Source organism: Musa acuminata, chromosome BXJ2-6 (genome assembly GCF_036884655.1).
Source record: "Musa acuminata AAA Group cultivar baxijiao chromosome BXJ2-6, Cavendish_Baxijiao_AAA, whole genome shotgun sequence".
Classification (NCBI taxonomy): domain Eukaryota; kingdom Viridiplantae; phylum Streptophyta; class Magnoliopsida; order Zingiberales; family Musaceae; genus Musa; species Musa acuminata.
Window position 1 is genome coordinate 12,261,503 of NC_088343.1, and position 15,942 is coordinate 12,277,444.

Below are 15,942 nucleotides of genomic sequence, written 5' to 3' on the forward strand. Positions count from 1 at the left end.
GCCTTACCAGATAGACCATTTAGCGTCAAACAGAGGAGCAAGCATCTCGAAGAACTTTGTAAGAGCCATGTTGGTGCGGCCTCTCAATCACGACGAGATACAACCATGATTCTAAAAATAACAATGTTCCAGGTCTGCTAAAACAAAAAGATTACACTCTAATTAACGACATCTTTTTGCAAAAACCAGCATAACTGACTCAAACTTTAGCATCCCACAAATGTACCTTGAAGGTTCTGTTCGACTGTCAGAGATCAAAGTTAACTTCGAGGAGACTCGCTGCCCCTGGGTGAAGCATGGCGATTATTGTCTTCCTCGTAGTCCCGGGGGCTCGGGTTAGAATTAGGGCTAGGGCTTCCCCCATTGGCTGCTGGGCTCCTGTACCTCCCATTCTGAGGGCTCTCCCTTTCTTGACTCATGGGGCTCTTGCTGTTCTCCCTTGGAGGGCTCTGACCATGATCCGATCGCAATTGCTCGGCTTCTTCCTTTGGTGGAGGGCTCATCCTGTCTCTCGGGCTCCTGCTGCCGTCAGGTGAGGGGCTGCGCTTCCTGTCCTCTGATGGTGGAGGGCTCCTCCTCGGGCTCTTCCGTGGGCTCCTGCTGTATTCGGGACTCCTTGATCTGCGAACTTCGCGGTCTCGGCCACGTCCATCTCTCACAGGAGATCTTGATCGACTAGAAACAGAGCAAGTGCTAATAAAGTATACCCAACATAACAGATAACAGATGTAACAAGGAGCAACATATGGTTCAAGATCTAAACTGTTTGATTAGGACACGCTAACCTATCATTAAGGTGAATGATCAACATAAACCATCAAAAAGGTCCAGCTCTAGAAAATTACCTACATAATAAAGCATCTAATATTACATGAAAATTAGATAAGACACGATGTGCAATTCCAACAAAAGCATGTTCTACTTCAACATTTTGTGGGAAATAGCATATCGAAAATCATGGATGAAAATGTGCTTTGTTACCATGTTTTGGATTCCAATATCTTTCACCACATCACTGCTTCAAAGTTCACTGAACTCAAACAAAACTCAAATTGAATTGATTAGAAACTCATTATTTCATTGGGATTTAAGGTTACCTTAAGAGGTGGATGTTGATATCATGGCACTTGTCACCATCTGAATCCCAAGTCCCACCACATTCCAACCATGCTACCGATAGTCCACTTCAATCATGCAGGAATGGAGTGCCACAAGCACCACAAAGTAGGTACTGCTCATTTAGATGGTGGTTTCCCAAAGCAGCTTAGGATGCCACAAGCACCGCAAAGTAGGTACTGCTTATATAGATGGTGGTTTCCCAAAGCAGCTTAGGATGCCACAAGCACCACAAAGCAGGTACTGCTCATAGATGGTGGTTTGCCAAAGCAGTTTAGGATGCCAGCAAAGGAGGTGAAATGTAGATGGCAGCAAAAAAGGTTTTCTTTTTTTTCCCCTTCTTTGTTTCAAATTTATGTTGCTTTTTCATAGAAATGGATTAGTAAGGGACAGGTGTGTAACACCCCCATTTTTCGGATGTAAAATAATACTTAATGGTCTACTTGATAGGTATACTTCATTTAAGCTGAGCTTAGATATATTTTGGGCATAGTTCAGACTTAACAAATTAATGGATCAATTATTTATGACAAATAACATCAAAGCCATCCAACGATTGAGTATATCGAGAGGCTCAAGTGGCAGAAAAGAAAATTTTGCCTATGCATATATCGTGAAGTGGAGCCACCACAGGCCTACAGCCCTCTAATGCACATACTAAGTTTTAATTTTGAACTATGTTAATCCTTGATGAGAAGGTCAAGCCCTTAAGTGGGAAAATAATAACACTCAATTTAGTCTAATGTTGGAAATGGTATAAGGCTAAGCTTCATGACTAGCATTAACTTTACCCTGGACTTAAACATTTTGGGTAGGCCATTCATGCTAAACATGTTGATGGGTCAATTATTCTATCGGGCCAGATCATGACAAGGTAATTACTAAGCTAATCTTTGAGCTGACTTGGACACAAAACCAGAACTTGAAATCTGACTACAATAGTTTTGTAGATTAAGCACATTTAAGAAGAAAGAAAACCATATGACAATGTGAACACTTAACACAAGCGCATGCCTATATTGCCATCTGTAGAATATTAAATGATAACCAATTGTCTGATAATTGATGGAATTATGCAAGCACCAATTCCTGCATTATAATGAACAACAGTTCCTTCCTCAGATGTACATTATACTCTATCGACCTTCTTACTAAACAACTATATATTGAGCAGTAAAATCTAAAATAAATTAAGAACTTTGAACTTCAGTAAGTTCTCACGTCAACTCAATTTGGCTTGTTTCAAAGCCTAGCTAAGTTCCTAAGATTTTAAATTATGGTAACCATGAACCTGTGTCCAAGAAGCACATAGAAATTGACATTGCAGGTCTAGTAATGTTTTCTTGTTCTATGAGACAAAACACTTGAAAAGGCTTGAAAACAATCGTGTGAGGAGAAAATCAAGTGAAATCTTACATTACTTACAAACACCAAAATCTTTACTGCACTAATGTGGCTTAATGGAAACAAACATAAATTTGGTTAACAAAGGACCAGGAGTATAGCTCCAAAAATACCAGGCAAAAACAATTCAGGTTCACATTAAAATAGGCAAACACTATGCTCACCACACCACTCCCAACCCAGAAAAAGAGAAATTTTAAGCAACCTAATAGATAATTGTTGATATCAGAGGTAAATAGAAAGTGAATAAGGAATAAAAAATAACGCAAGTGGACTAGAAGGTGGAAATATCACTAAGTTTCCATATAGTCTTGAAAATTGTCTCCAGTAGCAACAAATATCCCAACTGCATCTTAAACAGTAAAGTGATAATATAATTTAAAAAAAAAATTAAATCATTGCAGCTGCCATCTAAATAACTACTACGTTCCATTATAATTCTTCAAGGTAATACAACATCAATTTGATAACCAACAAATTGTACCAGTACCTGTAACTGCGGCTTCGGCTATAACTTTGACTCCTGCTCCGACTCCTACCACGACGAGGAGAAGTTGAACGTGAATAACTCCGGCCGCGTCTGATATACGAACAAGTGTCACTTATTTGTCAACTAGGAAAAAAGCATGCGAAGTATCTCCATCACTATGGCAGTAAAATAAATGAATACTTTTCATGACCTGAGTTTTTTAGGACTATTCTGGCAATTTCTTTCTATATGTCCTCTCTCTCCACAGCGATAACACTTGTTTTTCCAGTCTCCTGCTTTACAGTCTCGTGCCCAATGGCCATCAATTCCACAATTAAAGCAACGGCCAGATCCAGGAGGTGGTCCTCTTCCGAGATATTCACGAGAACCTCCAGAGCCACGAGGACCCTTCATCCATGATGCAACATTTAAGAGTTTAAGAGTTAGAGTGCCCTCTTATTTAAAATAAATAAAATCAAATGAAAATGATACATGAATTGCAAAACCAATGACATTAAACAATATTCTTACCCCCCTTGCAAATTCCACAATAATACGACTTCCATCAAATTCTCGCCCATCTAGACTGTATCTTGCATCATCAGCATCACGAGAATCACTGAATTCCTAAAAAATGGAAACCACAGAAAAAATATATGTACACATATATATATATACAAAGGTAGACTGATATTTAACAATCTTGTTAGGCTAGTATAAACATATTTCATTGACTTCAGCAACACAATTAAAAGAATACAAAGTTTAGGAAGGGTAGTAGAGATGAACATACAACAAAGGCGAAGTCATGCTTCAAATCCACATTTCGTACTCTGCGGAAATTGTTGCCAGAAAGAGTAAGGCCATCAGGACATAAATACTGAAAGAGATGATACTTCAGCCCTCAGAAGACGAAATAGACACCATTTGATGATGTGATTTCCACAAAAACATGCAATAACATTACAGAAAGAATCGCCAAAGGCTCCTATAAACTTGGAAAGATAGCCACCAAATCCACCAAGGGCACCTTCCAACCAAAGACCTCCAGTTTGGGCAAAAACCCCAAAAACCTTCAACAAGATCATTCAAGTTAAAACACACATGCCCTGTGGTTTAATGTTTTCAGACACACTATGAATAAGAATGCACATAGCCTTTCTCACTGCACTTTGAAAAGACATCCCACCACCCAGCCTGAATTACTCTAATTGGAATGAAAAAAAAAAGTCAAAAACAAAAAGGTACGGATGACCAAAAGAAGAATCCAAATACTTTAATCTGAAAATGAGTGTAAAAGGTATAGCATCATAGGAATAATAGACTGTTAGATTTAAGGTAGATACAAGAGGTTTTCATAATTCATCTTCAAGACAGAGCAGCACAAAATAATGGTAATTGTTTAAACATCAGGTTTTATGCATCTTTAAATTCACAGAACAAAAGTGAAAATACTGAAAAGACAACAAGTAAAAAAAATGTAAATACTACCCATCTCAACAATGCTTTTAAGCAACACAACAAGCAACAATTAGCCTTTTCAATGGAATCACATAATCATTTATTTTTCTATAACATATTACCTTCCATATCTGCTGAAGAGATCTTCAAGATCACGGGCACGAGTGCGATATGATATTCGACCGACATATAAACGTGTGCTACCATAGCGATCATCATAACGAGGCATCTTCGTACTGCAACAAATAAATATAATCAACATGCAATTTCAATGGATCAAGAGACTGATATAAAATATGTACTTGAAGCAGATCCAACCAAACTGAGCATCTTACTTTTAACAATACCACATTTATAGTCTCTATACTCCTCCTAAATATGCCTTTTCTTTTCTATGGCTAAAACAGGTGCTTAGACATGCCATCCTAGAATGTGAATTTACATATATAGTCATTGTCACGATATATGATAGGCTATTAAAGTTTCTGTAATTAATCTCTATAAGTTGCAAGCCTATCAAATAGTTAAATTATATATATTTATATACATTCATATATATGTACATATATACATATATATGTATGTATATTGTTAAAGGAGAAAGGTGATCAATATGCCAACAGAAGCATGACATCACTTGAGATACTTTGGTCAATAGCAAGCTACCTAATAATATTGCCAATTATTTTTTTCAAGACTAAGTGACTTAAAAAGAGTAGAAAAGAAGCTTCCTTAAGATGAAGTGAACAACCTCCTCAAAGAAATAGATGGAAAAACTTTGTTAAAATATTTAGTTGTTTATAGAATCAAGCATTCCTAGGTATATAGAGGCACAAATCTACCTACTGAATAAATGAAAGGGCTAAAAGAAACAAAGAATTGTAAAACTAATTCTACAAGAGGTACTAATCTATTCCATAGGCACTTGGACAAAAACCTACAATTTTTTATCCTCACATGTTCAGCATGAACTGAGCAAATAAGATGTCTAAAAGACCAACCATCTTTTCTCCTTGCAGTTCCACATGCACTGAACTTTGACAAGATGTACAAAATCCATCTTCGATTATCGGCCTTTTATATATAAAAATAGAATGCCACCTATCAAACCCACATGAATTGATCTTCTAGAAGAAGATCGATATATAAATACCCAACCATCTGATACTGTTGCCGCATTATCTCAACCAAAAATTCCTCGGAATAAGAAAATTTTTTATGGATCGAGGCAGAGTCAAATAGCATTATCATTCTTTATCATCCCGGCCTATCAAACCCACACGAATTGATCTTTGACAAAAAGAACAATCAACAAAACCCAACCCAACTCAAGACTATAGACCGATCAAGATTTCCTAAAGACACGAATAACAATCGAGCAAAAGGCAACCTTTATATCTTTACGATTCTGGCAAAGAAAAATATATCCAAAAAAAATGGCTCAAGATCGATGATTTCAAGAACACGAGAGAGAATCAATAGAGAAATAAGCACCGAGATAATAATACCGAGGGGCTCGAGAGAGAGACTCACCTCGGGTCGGATGGCACCTCGAAAACCCTAAGCTTCTAGATCACGCTTGGGGCTCTTAGGGGCCCCTTCGAGGGTATATATAGATGTACTGGCCTCTGTCTGTTTTGACGGTTGTGATGCCTCTTGGTTTTACCAACGGCTGGATGACGCTGTAGAAAAACGGTATGATGAGCGGATAACTCGTGCGAGGCTTCTACGCTTTTATTTTCCTATATATATATATATATATATATAATATTTTTATTTTTTTTAAATAATATTAAAAAATAACTAAAATATTCTTAATATATTTAGCATGTTTTAGGTTATTGATTATATTTGTATTAAAAAATCATCATTTATAAAGATTTTTATTTTTAATTTTTATTTTTAATTGGAATTGAAACTGAACTGAATCACTCCGGTTCATTGAACAATCGATCTGATTTGAATCACCTAATTCTTATAAGAAGCAATTGAATCATTGATCCGATCTGATTCCTATTCGATTTCAGTTTGAATCAAACCGGGTCCGGCTATCTCAAGCAATTCTTCTCCCATCCGGACAACGAAAACACAACTGCTACTGATCGCAACATGTTAGCCAATACTCAACTACGTCACACACGCACCTCCCAGATGAATAGGCACTGTCAATACCTATTACACTACCGGGTAAATCCAAACTATAATGCAAGGAAGTACTGGCTTCAAACAGTTCATGTCCCAATCTAGGAAGTACATGATTCCAGCAGATGGGACAACAATTATCTAAGCAAATCTTGGAAAGACCATCATGAACTGATATTGATCCATATGAAAATACAAGTTCCAGGACTCTGACATAAATGATAAAGAGCTGCAAACCAAACACAAGTGCCCACACTGCTGTCTAATTCTGTATATATATACTTCTGGTTCACACTTCACACCTTGGGTGCTGGATGCCCAGCTCCATTGGAATCAAATTCAGTTGCATAGACCTGTCCGTATTCACCCTTTGGATCATCCTCGTCCAGGTAATCAGCTCTTGCATTTAGCGTCAGCATCTGGCAGACAAGCCAAAAGAGGGATGCATCGAGGGCGAGGAAAGCTGCACCACCAAAGAGACCGGTCTTGGCAGTAGCACACTCTGTATCAAGATCATGGTGAACATTGCGTGAACGGGAAAGGCCTTCTGTGATGGTAGCCCACATCATCATCCCCAGTGCAAGAATTGAGACGACCCTGAAGCAAGAACATTTGCATATCAGAGAAAGTCATAACGACGGCTGGGCAATATCTAATAGCTAACAAGAAGGTTAGGAGTATAAAATCATGAATGACAATCCCTCAAAAGGTCATGAACAATATTATGTTCTGAGAAGACAATGTTGTGAAACATAAAACACAATCAAACGATAAACAAATCAGCCAATTAAAAAACAATAAATTACAAGACTCCTGAAAGAATTTATCTCCATTAGCTCAACAGCAAACAAGAAAAGCAACCATCAGATGCAGCAACAAAGATGAACCCATACAACCAGTAGCATCTTATATGTACACAGAGTGCAACAACTGATGCCGAAATAAGCCATCAAAAGCAGTGCATGGAAAAGTAAGTCACCTCAGAAAGAGATAAAAAGATCTTACTCTGCAATCATGAAGAATACAACCAATGTAGTACTGCAGAACAAAGCTTGATTGGGAACTGTCTTGCCTTTGTACGGATAATACACAGCAATGTGCCCTATAACAGCAGCTAGAAAGAGAGTCACAACAGATAAACTTCCCAAAGCAACTGTTGGATCACTCGGGAACTTGCAGATGACAACATCCTTTCCCTTAATCGGAGTTCCATAAGGTGGCTGCAAAGCAAATACTCAACCAAAATAATAATCGTGATTGAACTTACTAATAAAATATGTAGGCAAACATAAATTTTAATTAAAAAAGTACAAGCCAAAATTAAAAAAAAACCTGAAAATGTGTTTGTTCCAATACACTGGTTTTTTCTGCATGGACTTGTAGGGTTACAAGCAACCACCAGATGCATGTCAACAGCAAACTATAAAATTACTCTTTACCTTAACTATAAAATTACTTTTGATGTATCAGTTGATCGGAGCAGAAAAAGTATAGAGTCTTGTGAGAATTAAATAACCTCAAAAAACCCAACTCACTTCCTCTCTCCACACTGTTAAGTTGTGATTATAGTTGTGTGTATGTTATGTATACATACATATTTAAAGTGTACAAATGTGTGTATAGAACCAGTCTTAATTTCCAACTCTAACTATATAAGTAATCTCAGAAAATCTAATTCGCTTCCTCTATCTATGATGTAAGCAATGATTGGACCAGTGATATAGATCCGTGTGTATTTATGCACACACACATATATATATACATGTCTTAATTTTCAACTCTGGGCTATGTAATTTGGAAGATCAACAGTCAAAAGATTTTCTTTTCAGTAAAGGAATTGATAAAAGCAAGGGAATAGGTGCCCCGAACTAGGTTGATATTCATCTTCACAGTATATGTTAAATATAAGAAAAAAAGGTAAGGAAAAGGAACCTTTTTGTTTTCAGCAATTACACCAAATATAAAGGACAGTGACCCAAAAAATGCCACAGCAAGGGCAATCTTTGTGGTTTGGTTTAGAGCCATCAGTCCGATACCCCAACACCCTGCAAATTAAATAGTGAGAGATGTTGAGAAAGAAATATAAAAAGTACCTTCTTGTGGTGCTTCTCAACTTAGACCTAAAAGATAAGGTGTATGAACAAATTAAAATTCAGATCTCGGAAAACTTCCAACTGATTAAGTCATCAACTTGCATATTGATTTCCTAAAATTCATTTGTGCCTGTAGCAATTATTTAAAGCTAAAGGAATCAAACGATGTTAATGCATGACTATTCACAAAACCGAAAGAACCAAGAAATTGAGTTTCAATAATTTTTTTCTAGTATCTTTGCAGATTTACCAGTTGTGGTAATCACGCCTGCAATCTGATATTTTTAAATTTTCGAAGAGATTATGATTATAAGCAAATTTAATACTGAACAAAGGATATCATTTTTTTTTGCAACTTAATCTTTTAAAGCGCTTTAAACAATAACCAATTAGCTACTATCTTGACTGTTCTTTTCAAGCAAACTCTCTCAATATTCAATACGAAATAATAGTGATATTTCTAGCATATAGCAAGTTATATAGCAACTAATTCTTAGTCCTTAGCTGATATTAGAGTGCTCGAACCACCATAGGCTAAGAATGATATTATGAGCCCACACTTGGTTCCATTCATAACACAAATTATTATCTAAAAATGCTATCATAATTTTATTAACCTCCAATAATTGCAGTTGCAATATGTAAAGAAAAACTCATCAATCTGAAAGCTTCAAATGAAAAGAAGAACACTATAAATTTATGGATCTAACAACTGACTACAACAATGAAAAGGAAAAATTACAGAAACACCTTATTCTAGTGTAAAGAAGGAAACCAAGAAAATTTAAACCACAATTGACCATAGAACCCTATCAAGTTAGTTAAAGAGCGAAAATATGACAAAAGTGACGGAACGAAAGAAGACAGAAAGCAAAGAGCAATAATCACGGTTTCCTAACCGCACTAACATGTGTTATAACATGGTGGGGCACAAAAGATGCAAAATCTTTCAGAAAGAAGGGAACTAAGCTTAAGTTCTCCCAACCAAACTGCTAAATTCTGGAACAAATCGATCCCATTAACAAATTTTAATCAAAAGGCGAAACAGACAAAAGACGAACCGCATGAAGTCCACACCTAAAATTTAGATTATCCTTTCAAAAAGCTGATGTTTTCTTCAAAGATATTAAAGCATCACCCAAAAAGACTACATACAAAAAGAGAGATCAGGTCAAAATCAATTTAATTCTTGCCAAAAGAACCAGAGATGCAACCACTTCGGTCAAGTAAACAAACAATTTCTAACTCAGATCCCAGCTAAAGGCATCAACTTTCTACGCCATTTTCAACCACAAGAACCAAACTCTTCCGATCAGGATGAGGAGAGAGAGAGAGAGAGAAAGAAAACAAAATCAATCTTTAGCGCCGATCTTACACATGAAGCACAAAGCTCCGCAAGAAATCACCAGGGTGGGTGAGTGAGTGAGGAATCAATCTCATACCTCTCGGATCCTTCAAGCGGCGATCACAGGGAGCAGGAGAGACTTCGAGGAGATACTTAGGAATGGTCGGCCGTGAAATAAATAAATATATATATATATATATAAAGAGAAAAAGGTGGAGTGTGGTAATAACTACAACGAAATAATAGCGATGACTCCCTTGGGCATCTATTACGAAATAATCCATCCTTATAGTTAGATTAACGAAACCGCCACTACCATGTTAGAGATGACCGATTCCAATTATTCATCGTTATTGCAAGATTAACGAAACTGACACTGCGCTGACATCTGCTTTCTAAAGTCGGTGTCAAATATGGGGGAACGTATTAGGCCTCGATCGTAGTTAGTAAGCAAAGATGCTGTCATTTGTAATATTGGAATCGCCTTGTCGAGATTTTGATCGAGTACATATCATTCTAAAATTGATGTAAATTGTTTCTTTACGTTCTAATAATTAATTCTTGAGTTATAAACACATCTCGTTGTATGTTAAATTGCTTACATTAATTCTACATTGGGTAATTATTTTGAATAAATTTGATCTCAGGAATTTACTATCAAACTACATAAGACTGGTCTACTATGAACATGTATAATAATTTACAAAGAATCCTTCCACACCAGTGGACGAAAACTCATTTTAGTCCCAAAAATGTACAAGCCTAGAGAAGTTTCAATTGTAGGTCTACTTTGGGTGAATTAGAATGAGTGAGATTGATGGAAATTTTCTGATGCAGCAGCATAAAAATCCTATATGTTCAAATAATACATTTATGCATTCGAGAGATAGGATACATAATCGGGAATCATAAATGGGATAGAAATACAATTGGCGGATTTAACAAATAAAACCAGAGAATCAACTGGATCCAGCTTCATCTTCTCACCCTCAAACACACACTTCCACAAGAGAGAAAAAGATTGGAAGCTGGACACAGCCAACTGCGAAAGCAAAGAGCAAAATGATGGCTAAGCCTGCAAAATAATGTTCACGATATGCAAATTATAGACCACTCAAATCCATGTACCTGCAGTCCAGAGGCTGTAACTTGGAACAAGATTTTGAGTTTTGGACACAATGAGGCCAGACTTCCACTGTCAAGGCAAAGAAGGTTTCATATTTGCTAATTGTATCTATTTCCAGTGCAAAATTGCAGATTGTCATGTTAGAGAAACATCTTCCTCCTAGGATTCTATCCTTTGCACTTTGTGTGCTTTGCTGACAGCTGAAACCACAGTCCAAGCTAGTAAAGAGAAGATTCTGAATCATGTCCAATGAGACACTGGATGAAGCATCTAGGAGCTCTGGATGGGATCGGCTTAGACAGGGACACCAGCTCCTTTTAGTGAAAGTACAGGACCATGGTAGAAGTTCTTACTTATCATGGTGGGATCAAGAAATACAACTATGACAGTTATATCATCATGAAAATGTCTCCTGATTCCGCGATCAATCTTTTTCAGGTCAGAGTACCTCATCTCTCTTTTCTTTGCTGCCTCTTTAAGTGCAGCTTTGACAAGTCTTCTTGCTATACCCTGAAAGATTATTAAGCGCCAGGAGATGACTGCTGGTTTTATATTTGAATATTGATAGCGGACAGAAAGCTGAACCTTAAGCATGAGACTGTAAATTCTGAGCAAAACTCTGACAATAAAGATGAGGCGCTAATGAAACTAACATAATTTTGAAGTCACAGGTTGCGACTCTGTTGATACTACAAGTATAAGAAACTTACAGAACAGAATGCTGAAGTATGATTAAAAAATCATATTCACTGAATAAACTGGAAGCTATTAACTAATATATGCATCTGTAATGCCAAGCAATTTAAAATAGAAAAGCCCTTAAGAAGGACTTATTTATCAGTTATTGACAATTTGATACGTACCGCTGCAGTATGTATATTCACTGCCATGATTTAATCCTAATCAGATAGATGTACGAAGGTTTCCAAAAAATAATGGAATGTATAGATTAAATAAAAATGCTAAAAAAATTTAAAGCATAGAGAGGCATCCTTCACCATTCAGAAAAGAGAATCTGGAAAAAGGAAAGGCATCTTACATTTCGAGGTGAGTTGTGAATCATATCCACAGCTTCTTGATTACTCAAATGCTCCCATAGACCATCTGACGCGAAAATCAAATATTGATCTTCAGGACAGAGTTTATGTGTCACTACTGATGGCTCAGCACTAAGGATCGGTTTTTGGAATGGTTCAGGAAGCCGAAATTTCGATAGTAATGGCTCCCTGTTGAACTCTGCATCTTTCAAATAAGCATCTCCGATAGATCTTGAGACCTGCAGAAATAAAGCATAGCAAAAGCCAGAAAATAATTATAACTACAGTCCAATGTTTGCAAATGCCAAAATTCTACTTGTAATGCAAGCCAAACAAGAGGAACTGCAACTGACAGAAACCGTCATCATATAAAAAACACCACACGTTACAATAACACCTTCAGAATCAAGTAAAAAAAGAGAGATTTCAGAACTAATCTTAAGAATTCCTAGATAAACTACAAACTATCAAAGATTTGAAAGCACAAAATGTTAAGTCCTACAATATATATTTGATATCACATGTGCACCCATAAGATACATCTATGCTGTTTCACAGAATATATAACACTTGAAATATGCATGCATTATCATATTATGTTGCCATCCTTATGCACAGAATTTGGACAAAAAAGTCAAATGCTAACACCAGTACCCGTGCTTGAAAAGAAAGCAAAGTCATCTAACCTGCAATTCTCAGTCTGGTCCAAGCTACAGAAACCAATCACGCAAATACTCATCTAAAAGTTGTACATGTGATCTATGTAAACATTTTACAAAAAATCAAACAAAAATATGCATTGACATGCTCGAAGAAAATATAAGAAAAAAAAAAGCATCCACTTTAGGCATTCCATTGTGCATCCAAATTCTAAATGTGCGATACAGCAGGGTTTTGAATACCGATCTGAATCGACGTACCGGTATATACCGTCTGTACACTAGGGCGTACCGATGATACACTATAAAACCTTAAAAATACCTTCACCTACTACGTCAGGGCGTACCGATCGGTATACCTCGGTAACGGTCAAAATCCGGGGTGGTACCGATCGGTACACCTTGATACCAGTCGGCACGCCTCGATACCGGTCAAAACACTGGTACTGCCCAGTAGAGGACGGTCCGCATACCGGTATGTACCACCCATATCGGACGGTACACATCGAAATTGAGAACCCTGCCATACAGTACTGAGCCTTGATATCCAGTAGAATAAAATTTCTTTCTAGGTGATCATAAATAAAGTTACCAGTGAAAATAATTTGGTATCAACAGCTATGATTCAACATCTCAATTACCACTATCAAATTGCACTTGTAAATGTTTGGCTGCTCAAATAAACTTATAAGAATTTGCTCAACCTTCAACACTAATTCTGATATTTTAATTTGGAAGAAATGTAATATGCTTATTATCTGGCAATTTCTCATCTCATACATGGCTACATGGGTTGTAAGAGATTTTTTATGTCTAAAGGAGAACATATTGAGAACAAATGATGGATGGAAAAAGAACAATATTTGTTTGAATCATAAGAATAAGAAACAGAGTAACTGGATGATTCAGATAAAATACTTTCAGATAAATAAATATAAAATAACTTAGATTCCATTTTGTCAAACTATTTGCCCAAAAGAAGAAACTGGAAAATTTTATTGTTGAATAATTTCTTGTATGGCTGGTACTTCTTCTAAGCATTAAAAAGCAAGCAATAAAATCAAAACATAATAACAAAGAAAGACTAAACAAGCATGAAAGTGGCTGAAACATAATCTTTCCTCCACTTCTCACAACAATGTGTAGGCAAGATCTGTATGAAAGTAATATGCAGACCAATTTTACCAGAGAACGCATTCATATGCATTCATATTCTAATGTATATGAAGGTATGTAATGATCAAATTAATGTTTCAATTGTAGCCCAAGAAAAAACTTTCAATGTTCTTGAAAAGCTTCATGCAAAAGAAAATCTCAAAAAGCCATCCTTCTCTCCCTGCAGCTACATTGCCATTTGAAGTAAACTGTAACAAGCATACAAGGATGACTAGAGTGTAACATATAAAAGTTATTCAAAGTGCATATTGTTATACCAAGGTACTAAAACAAAGATTTCTAGAAGCATTTATTATGCACATGAATTTGCTCCAACTCAATAATGACCATAATAGTTATAGAAAATGGATTACCTGTATAAGGCCTTTGACCCTCCAAACCTTGTGCTTTAAAACCACAATCTGTGGGTCATCAGGATGCAGCGAACACAGTTCCTCCCTCACAGATTCAACACTTGCATTGTGTTCAGCGCACATTTGCACTGCTGTAACCTCTCTAATACCTCTATCAAATCTCCCTAGCACTGCACGGGAATCTCCAACATTTGCGACATAAAGCATCCCCCCAGATATGACACCAGTCAAACAGCATGAACCGACGGAGGCCATCTGTGGCTTACTGAGCCACTGCTTTCTCACAAGAGAGATAAAGCCCTCTTCCGTTGCTGAGTATGCTTTCCTTATGACATCTACTGACATGCCTTCTTGTTCTGAAGCAAATTCTGCATATCGTATACACCATTACAATAATGGAAAAAAAAAAGGCTACACAAGCATATCTTGATGCCATAAATCATAAGATAGTAGAAATATCTGAATAAGAAGTGAATAAGAGTTGTGAATCTTTTGATCCCAAATAGCAAAAATCTAAGCTATATTCCAAACCTGAATCTTCTAAGGGAATGATGAGCTTGGAATTACCTGATAAAAGACTGCAGAATAAATGCCAACAAGTGGCAGTTGTCTCAGAAGAAACTAATTATGTTATGAAATATAACAATCAGAAGATGATGAAGCAGACACACAGATACAGGCAATATGACATATATAGGATTCAATAATAACAGACACACAAGTTCCAATATTTAAAGAAATGGATTTTGGATCAGCATTTTGTGAAACTGCCAACACAAAAGATCAATCCATGAGGAAAATGTCCATATCATTTATAAGATACCGACGACACGATCCGAACGAAGAACACATGAAACGAAATCCAAGTCAACCGATAAATGAGATATGAGAAATACATCGACACGTGATTACACATAAAAAGAAGGGCTTACTTTTGAGGTTCGGGAACAAATGCTGCGTGATGTATCGGGACGCCTCCGGACCGCCGTGCCCGTCGTAGACCCCGACGAACGTGCCGTGGGGCGCCTCGTTCCAACTCAGCGGCCCGGACTCGATCTGGCTCCCGTCCTCCAAGAGGTTGTTCGCCTGCGCCACCGCCATGGAGAATTCCCCGACGGCGTGGCGGCCGAGATCCTTGTACCATAGAAGGCCGTCGGCGCGGGCAGCGGACCCGCCGTGGCGGCCGCCACTCCCACCCTCGGCCGCCGGCTTCCAGCAAGGGCTCACGATCTTCATCGGCGCGGAGGATCCGATCATCCACCTCTCATCCGCGCCGTCAGCCGATACAACAACCACGCACTCCGATTGGAACTCCCCAGGCTCCGACCGGTCTCGATGGATATGGGGAGTCACCGATCTCGATGGGGGGACCGCAATGCTGAGGGTTTCGTGGTGGGTGGGTGGTGGCGGGCGATGAGGAAAGCGAATGGAAGGGGGGAAGAGGGAGGGGGTGGGTTTCCGCGAGCCCGCGTTGGGATCGGCGGTGGGGTTTTCCCTCTCGAGGAGGCTGCTGTGAGGGCAACAACTATTTCTAATTTTTATTTTTATTTTTATTTTCTTT

General features: G+C 37.6%; 3 protein-coding genes across 6 annotated transcripts; all 3 read right to left on the reverse strand.

Annotated features, from left to right (window-relative positions):
* Positions 1–46: 46 nt before the first annotated feature.
* Positions 47–6,102, reverse strand: LOC135614908 (serine/arginine-rich splicing factor RS2Z33-like). 2 transcript variants are annotated; one of them, XM_065112777.1, is made up of 8 exons: positions 5,984–6,102; positions 4,573–4,686; positions 3,783–3,822; positions 3,521–3,616; positions 3,201–3,397; positions 3,011–3,100; positions 227–675; positions 47–134 (listed from the first exon to the last, which is right to left on the reverse strand). In XM_065112777.1, the coding sequence occupies exons 2-7, from the start codon at positions 4,677–4,679 to the stop codon at positions 261–263; spliced, it is 945 nt and encodes a 314-aa protein (XP_064968849.1). In that variant the 5' UTR covers positions 4,680–4,686; positions 5,984–6,102; the 3' UTR covers positions 47–134; positions 227–260. The 2 variants fall into 2 exon arrangements, with proteins under 2 accessions (XP_064968849.1, XP_064968848.1); XM_065112776.1 differs by having other exon boundaries at positions 47–675.
* A 536-nt stretch (positions 6,103–6,638) lies between these two features.
* Positions 6,639–10,280, reverse strand: LOC135614909 (uncharacterized). 2 transcript variants are annotated; one of them, XM_065112778.1, is made up of 4 exons: positions 10,128–10,280; positions 8,525–8,637; positions 7,598–7,812; positions 6,639–7,189 (listed from the first exon to the last, which is right to left on the reverse strand). In XM_065112778.1, exons 2-4 carry the CDS (start codon positions 8,615–8,617, stop codon positions 6,889–6,891), a joined length of 609 nt encoding a protein of 202 aa, XP_064968850.1. In that variant the 5' UTR covers positions 8,618–8,637; positions 10,128–10,280; the 3' UTR covers positions 6,639–6,888. The 2 variants fall into 2 exon arrangements, with proteins under 2 accessions (XP_064968850.1, XP_064968851.1); XM_065112779.1 differs by lacking the exon at positions 10,128–10,280 and adding an exon at positions 10,061–10,081.
* A 564-nt stretch (positions 10,281–10,844) lies between these two features.
* Positions 10,845–15,842, reverse strand: LOC135614910 (probable protein phosphatase 2C 38). Of its 2 annotated transcripts, XR_010487779.1 has the most exons (5): positions 15,314–15,842; positions 14,382–14,749; positions 12,196–12,432; positions 11,159–11,666; positions 10,845–11,072 (listed from the first exon to the last, which is right to left on the reverse strand). XR_010487779.1 is itself a non-coding variant. In XM_065112783.1 (4 exons), the coding sequence occupies exons 1-4, from the start codon at positions 15,636–15,638 to the stop codon at positions 11,451–11,453; spliced, it is 1,146 nt and encodes a 381-aa protein (XP_064968855.1). In that variant the 5' UTR covers positions 15,639–15,839; the 3' UTR covers positions 10,845–11,450. The 2 variants fall into 2 exon arrangements, 1 of the variants encoding a protein (XP_064968855.1); XM_065112783.1 differs by having other exon boundaries at positions 10,845–11,666; positions 15,314–15,839.
* Between the last annotated feature and the right edge of the window lie 100 nt (positions 15,843–15,942).

Excerpts from the sequence above, each read along its gene's own strand:
- LOC135614909 (XM_065112779.1), bottom strand. Across the intron at positions 7,813-8,524 it reads TAATTGCTGAAAACAAAAAG|CCACCTTATGGAACTCCGAT; the intron begins GTTCCTTTTCCT and ends TTTGCTTTGCAG. Across the intron at positions 7,190-7,597 it reads GTATTCTTCATGATTGCAGA|GGTCGTCTCAATTCTTGCAC; the intron begins GTAAGATCTTTT and ends TTCTTGCTTCAG.
- LOC135614910 (XM_065112783.1), bottom strand. The coding sequence starts at position 15,638 with ATGATCGGATCCTCCGCGCCGATGAAGATCGTGAGCCCTTGCTGGAAG. Across the intron at positions 14,750-15,313 it reads TTTGTTCCCGAACCTCAAAA|AATTTGCTTCAGAACAAGAA; the intron begins GTAAGCCCTTCT and ends TACGATATGCAG. Across the intron at positions 12,433-14,381 it reads GGGTCAAAGGCCTTATACAG|GTCTCAAGATCTATCGGAGA; the intron begins GTAATCCATTTT and ends TTATTTCTGCAG.
- LOC135614908 (XM_065112777.1), bottom strand. The coding sequence starts at position 4,679 with ATGCCTCGTTATGATGATCGCTATGGTAGCACACGTTTATATGTCGGT. Across the intron at positions 3,823-4,572 it reads CTCTTCAGCAGATATGGAAG|AGTACGAAATGTGGATTTGA; the intron begins GTAATATGTTAT and ends CAATTTCCGCAG. Across the intron at positions 3,101-3,200 it reads AATAGTCCTAAAAAACTCAG|ACGCGGCCGGAGTTATTCAC; the intron begins GTCATGAAAAGT and ends TTCGTATATCAG.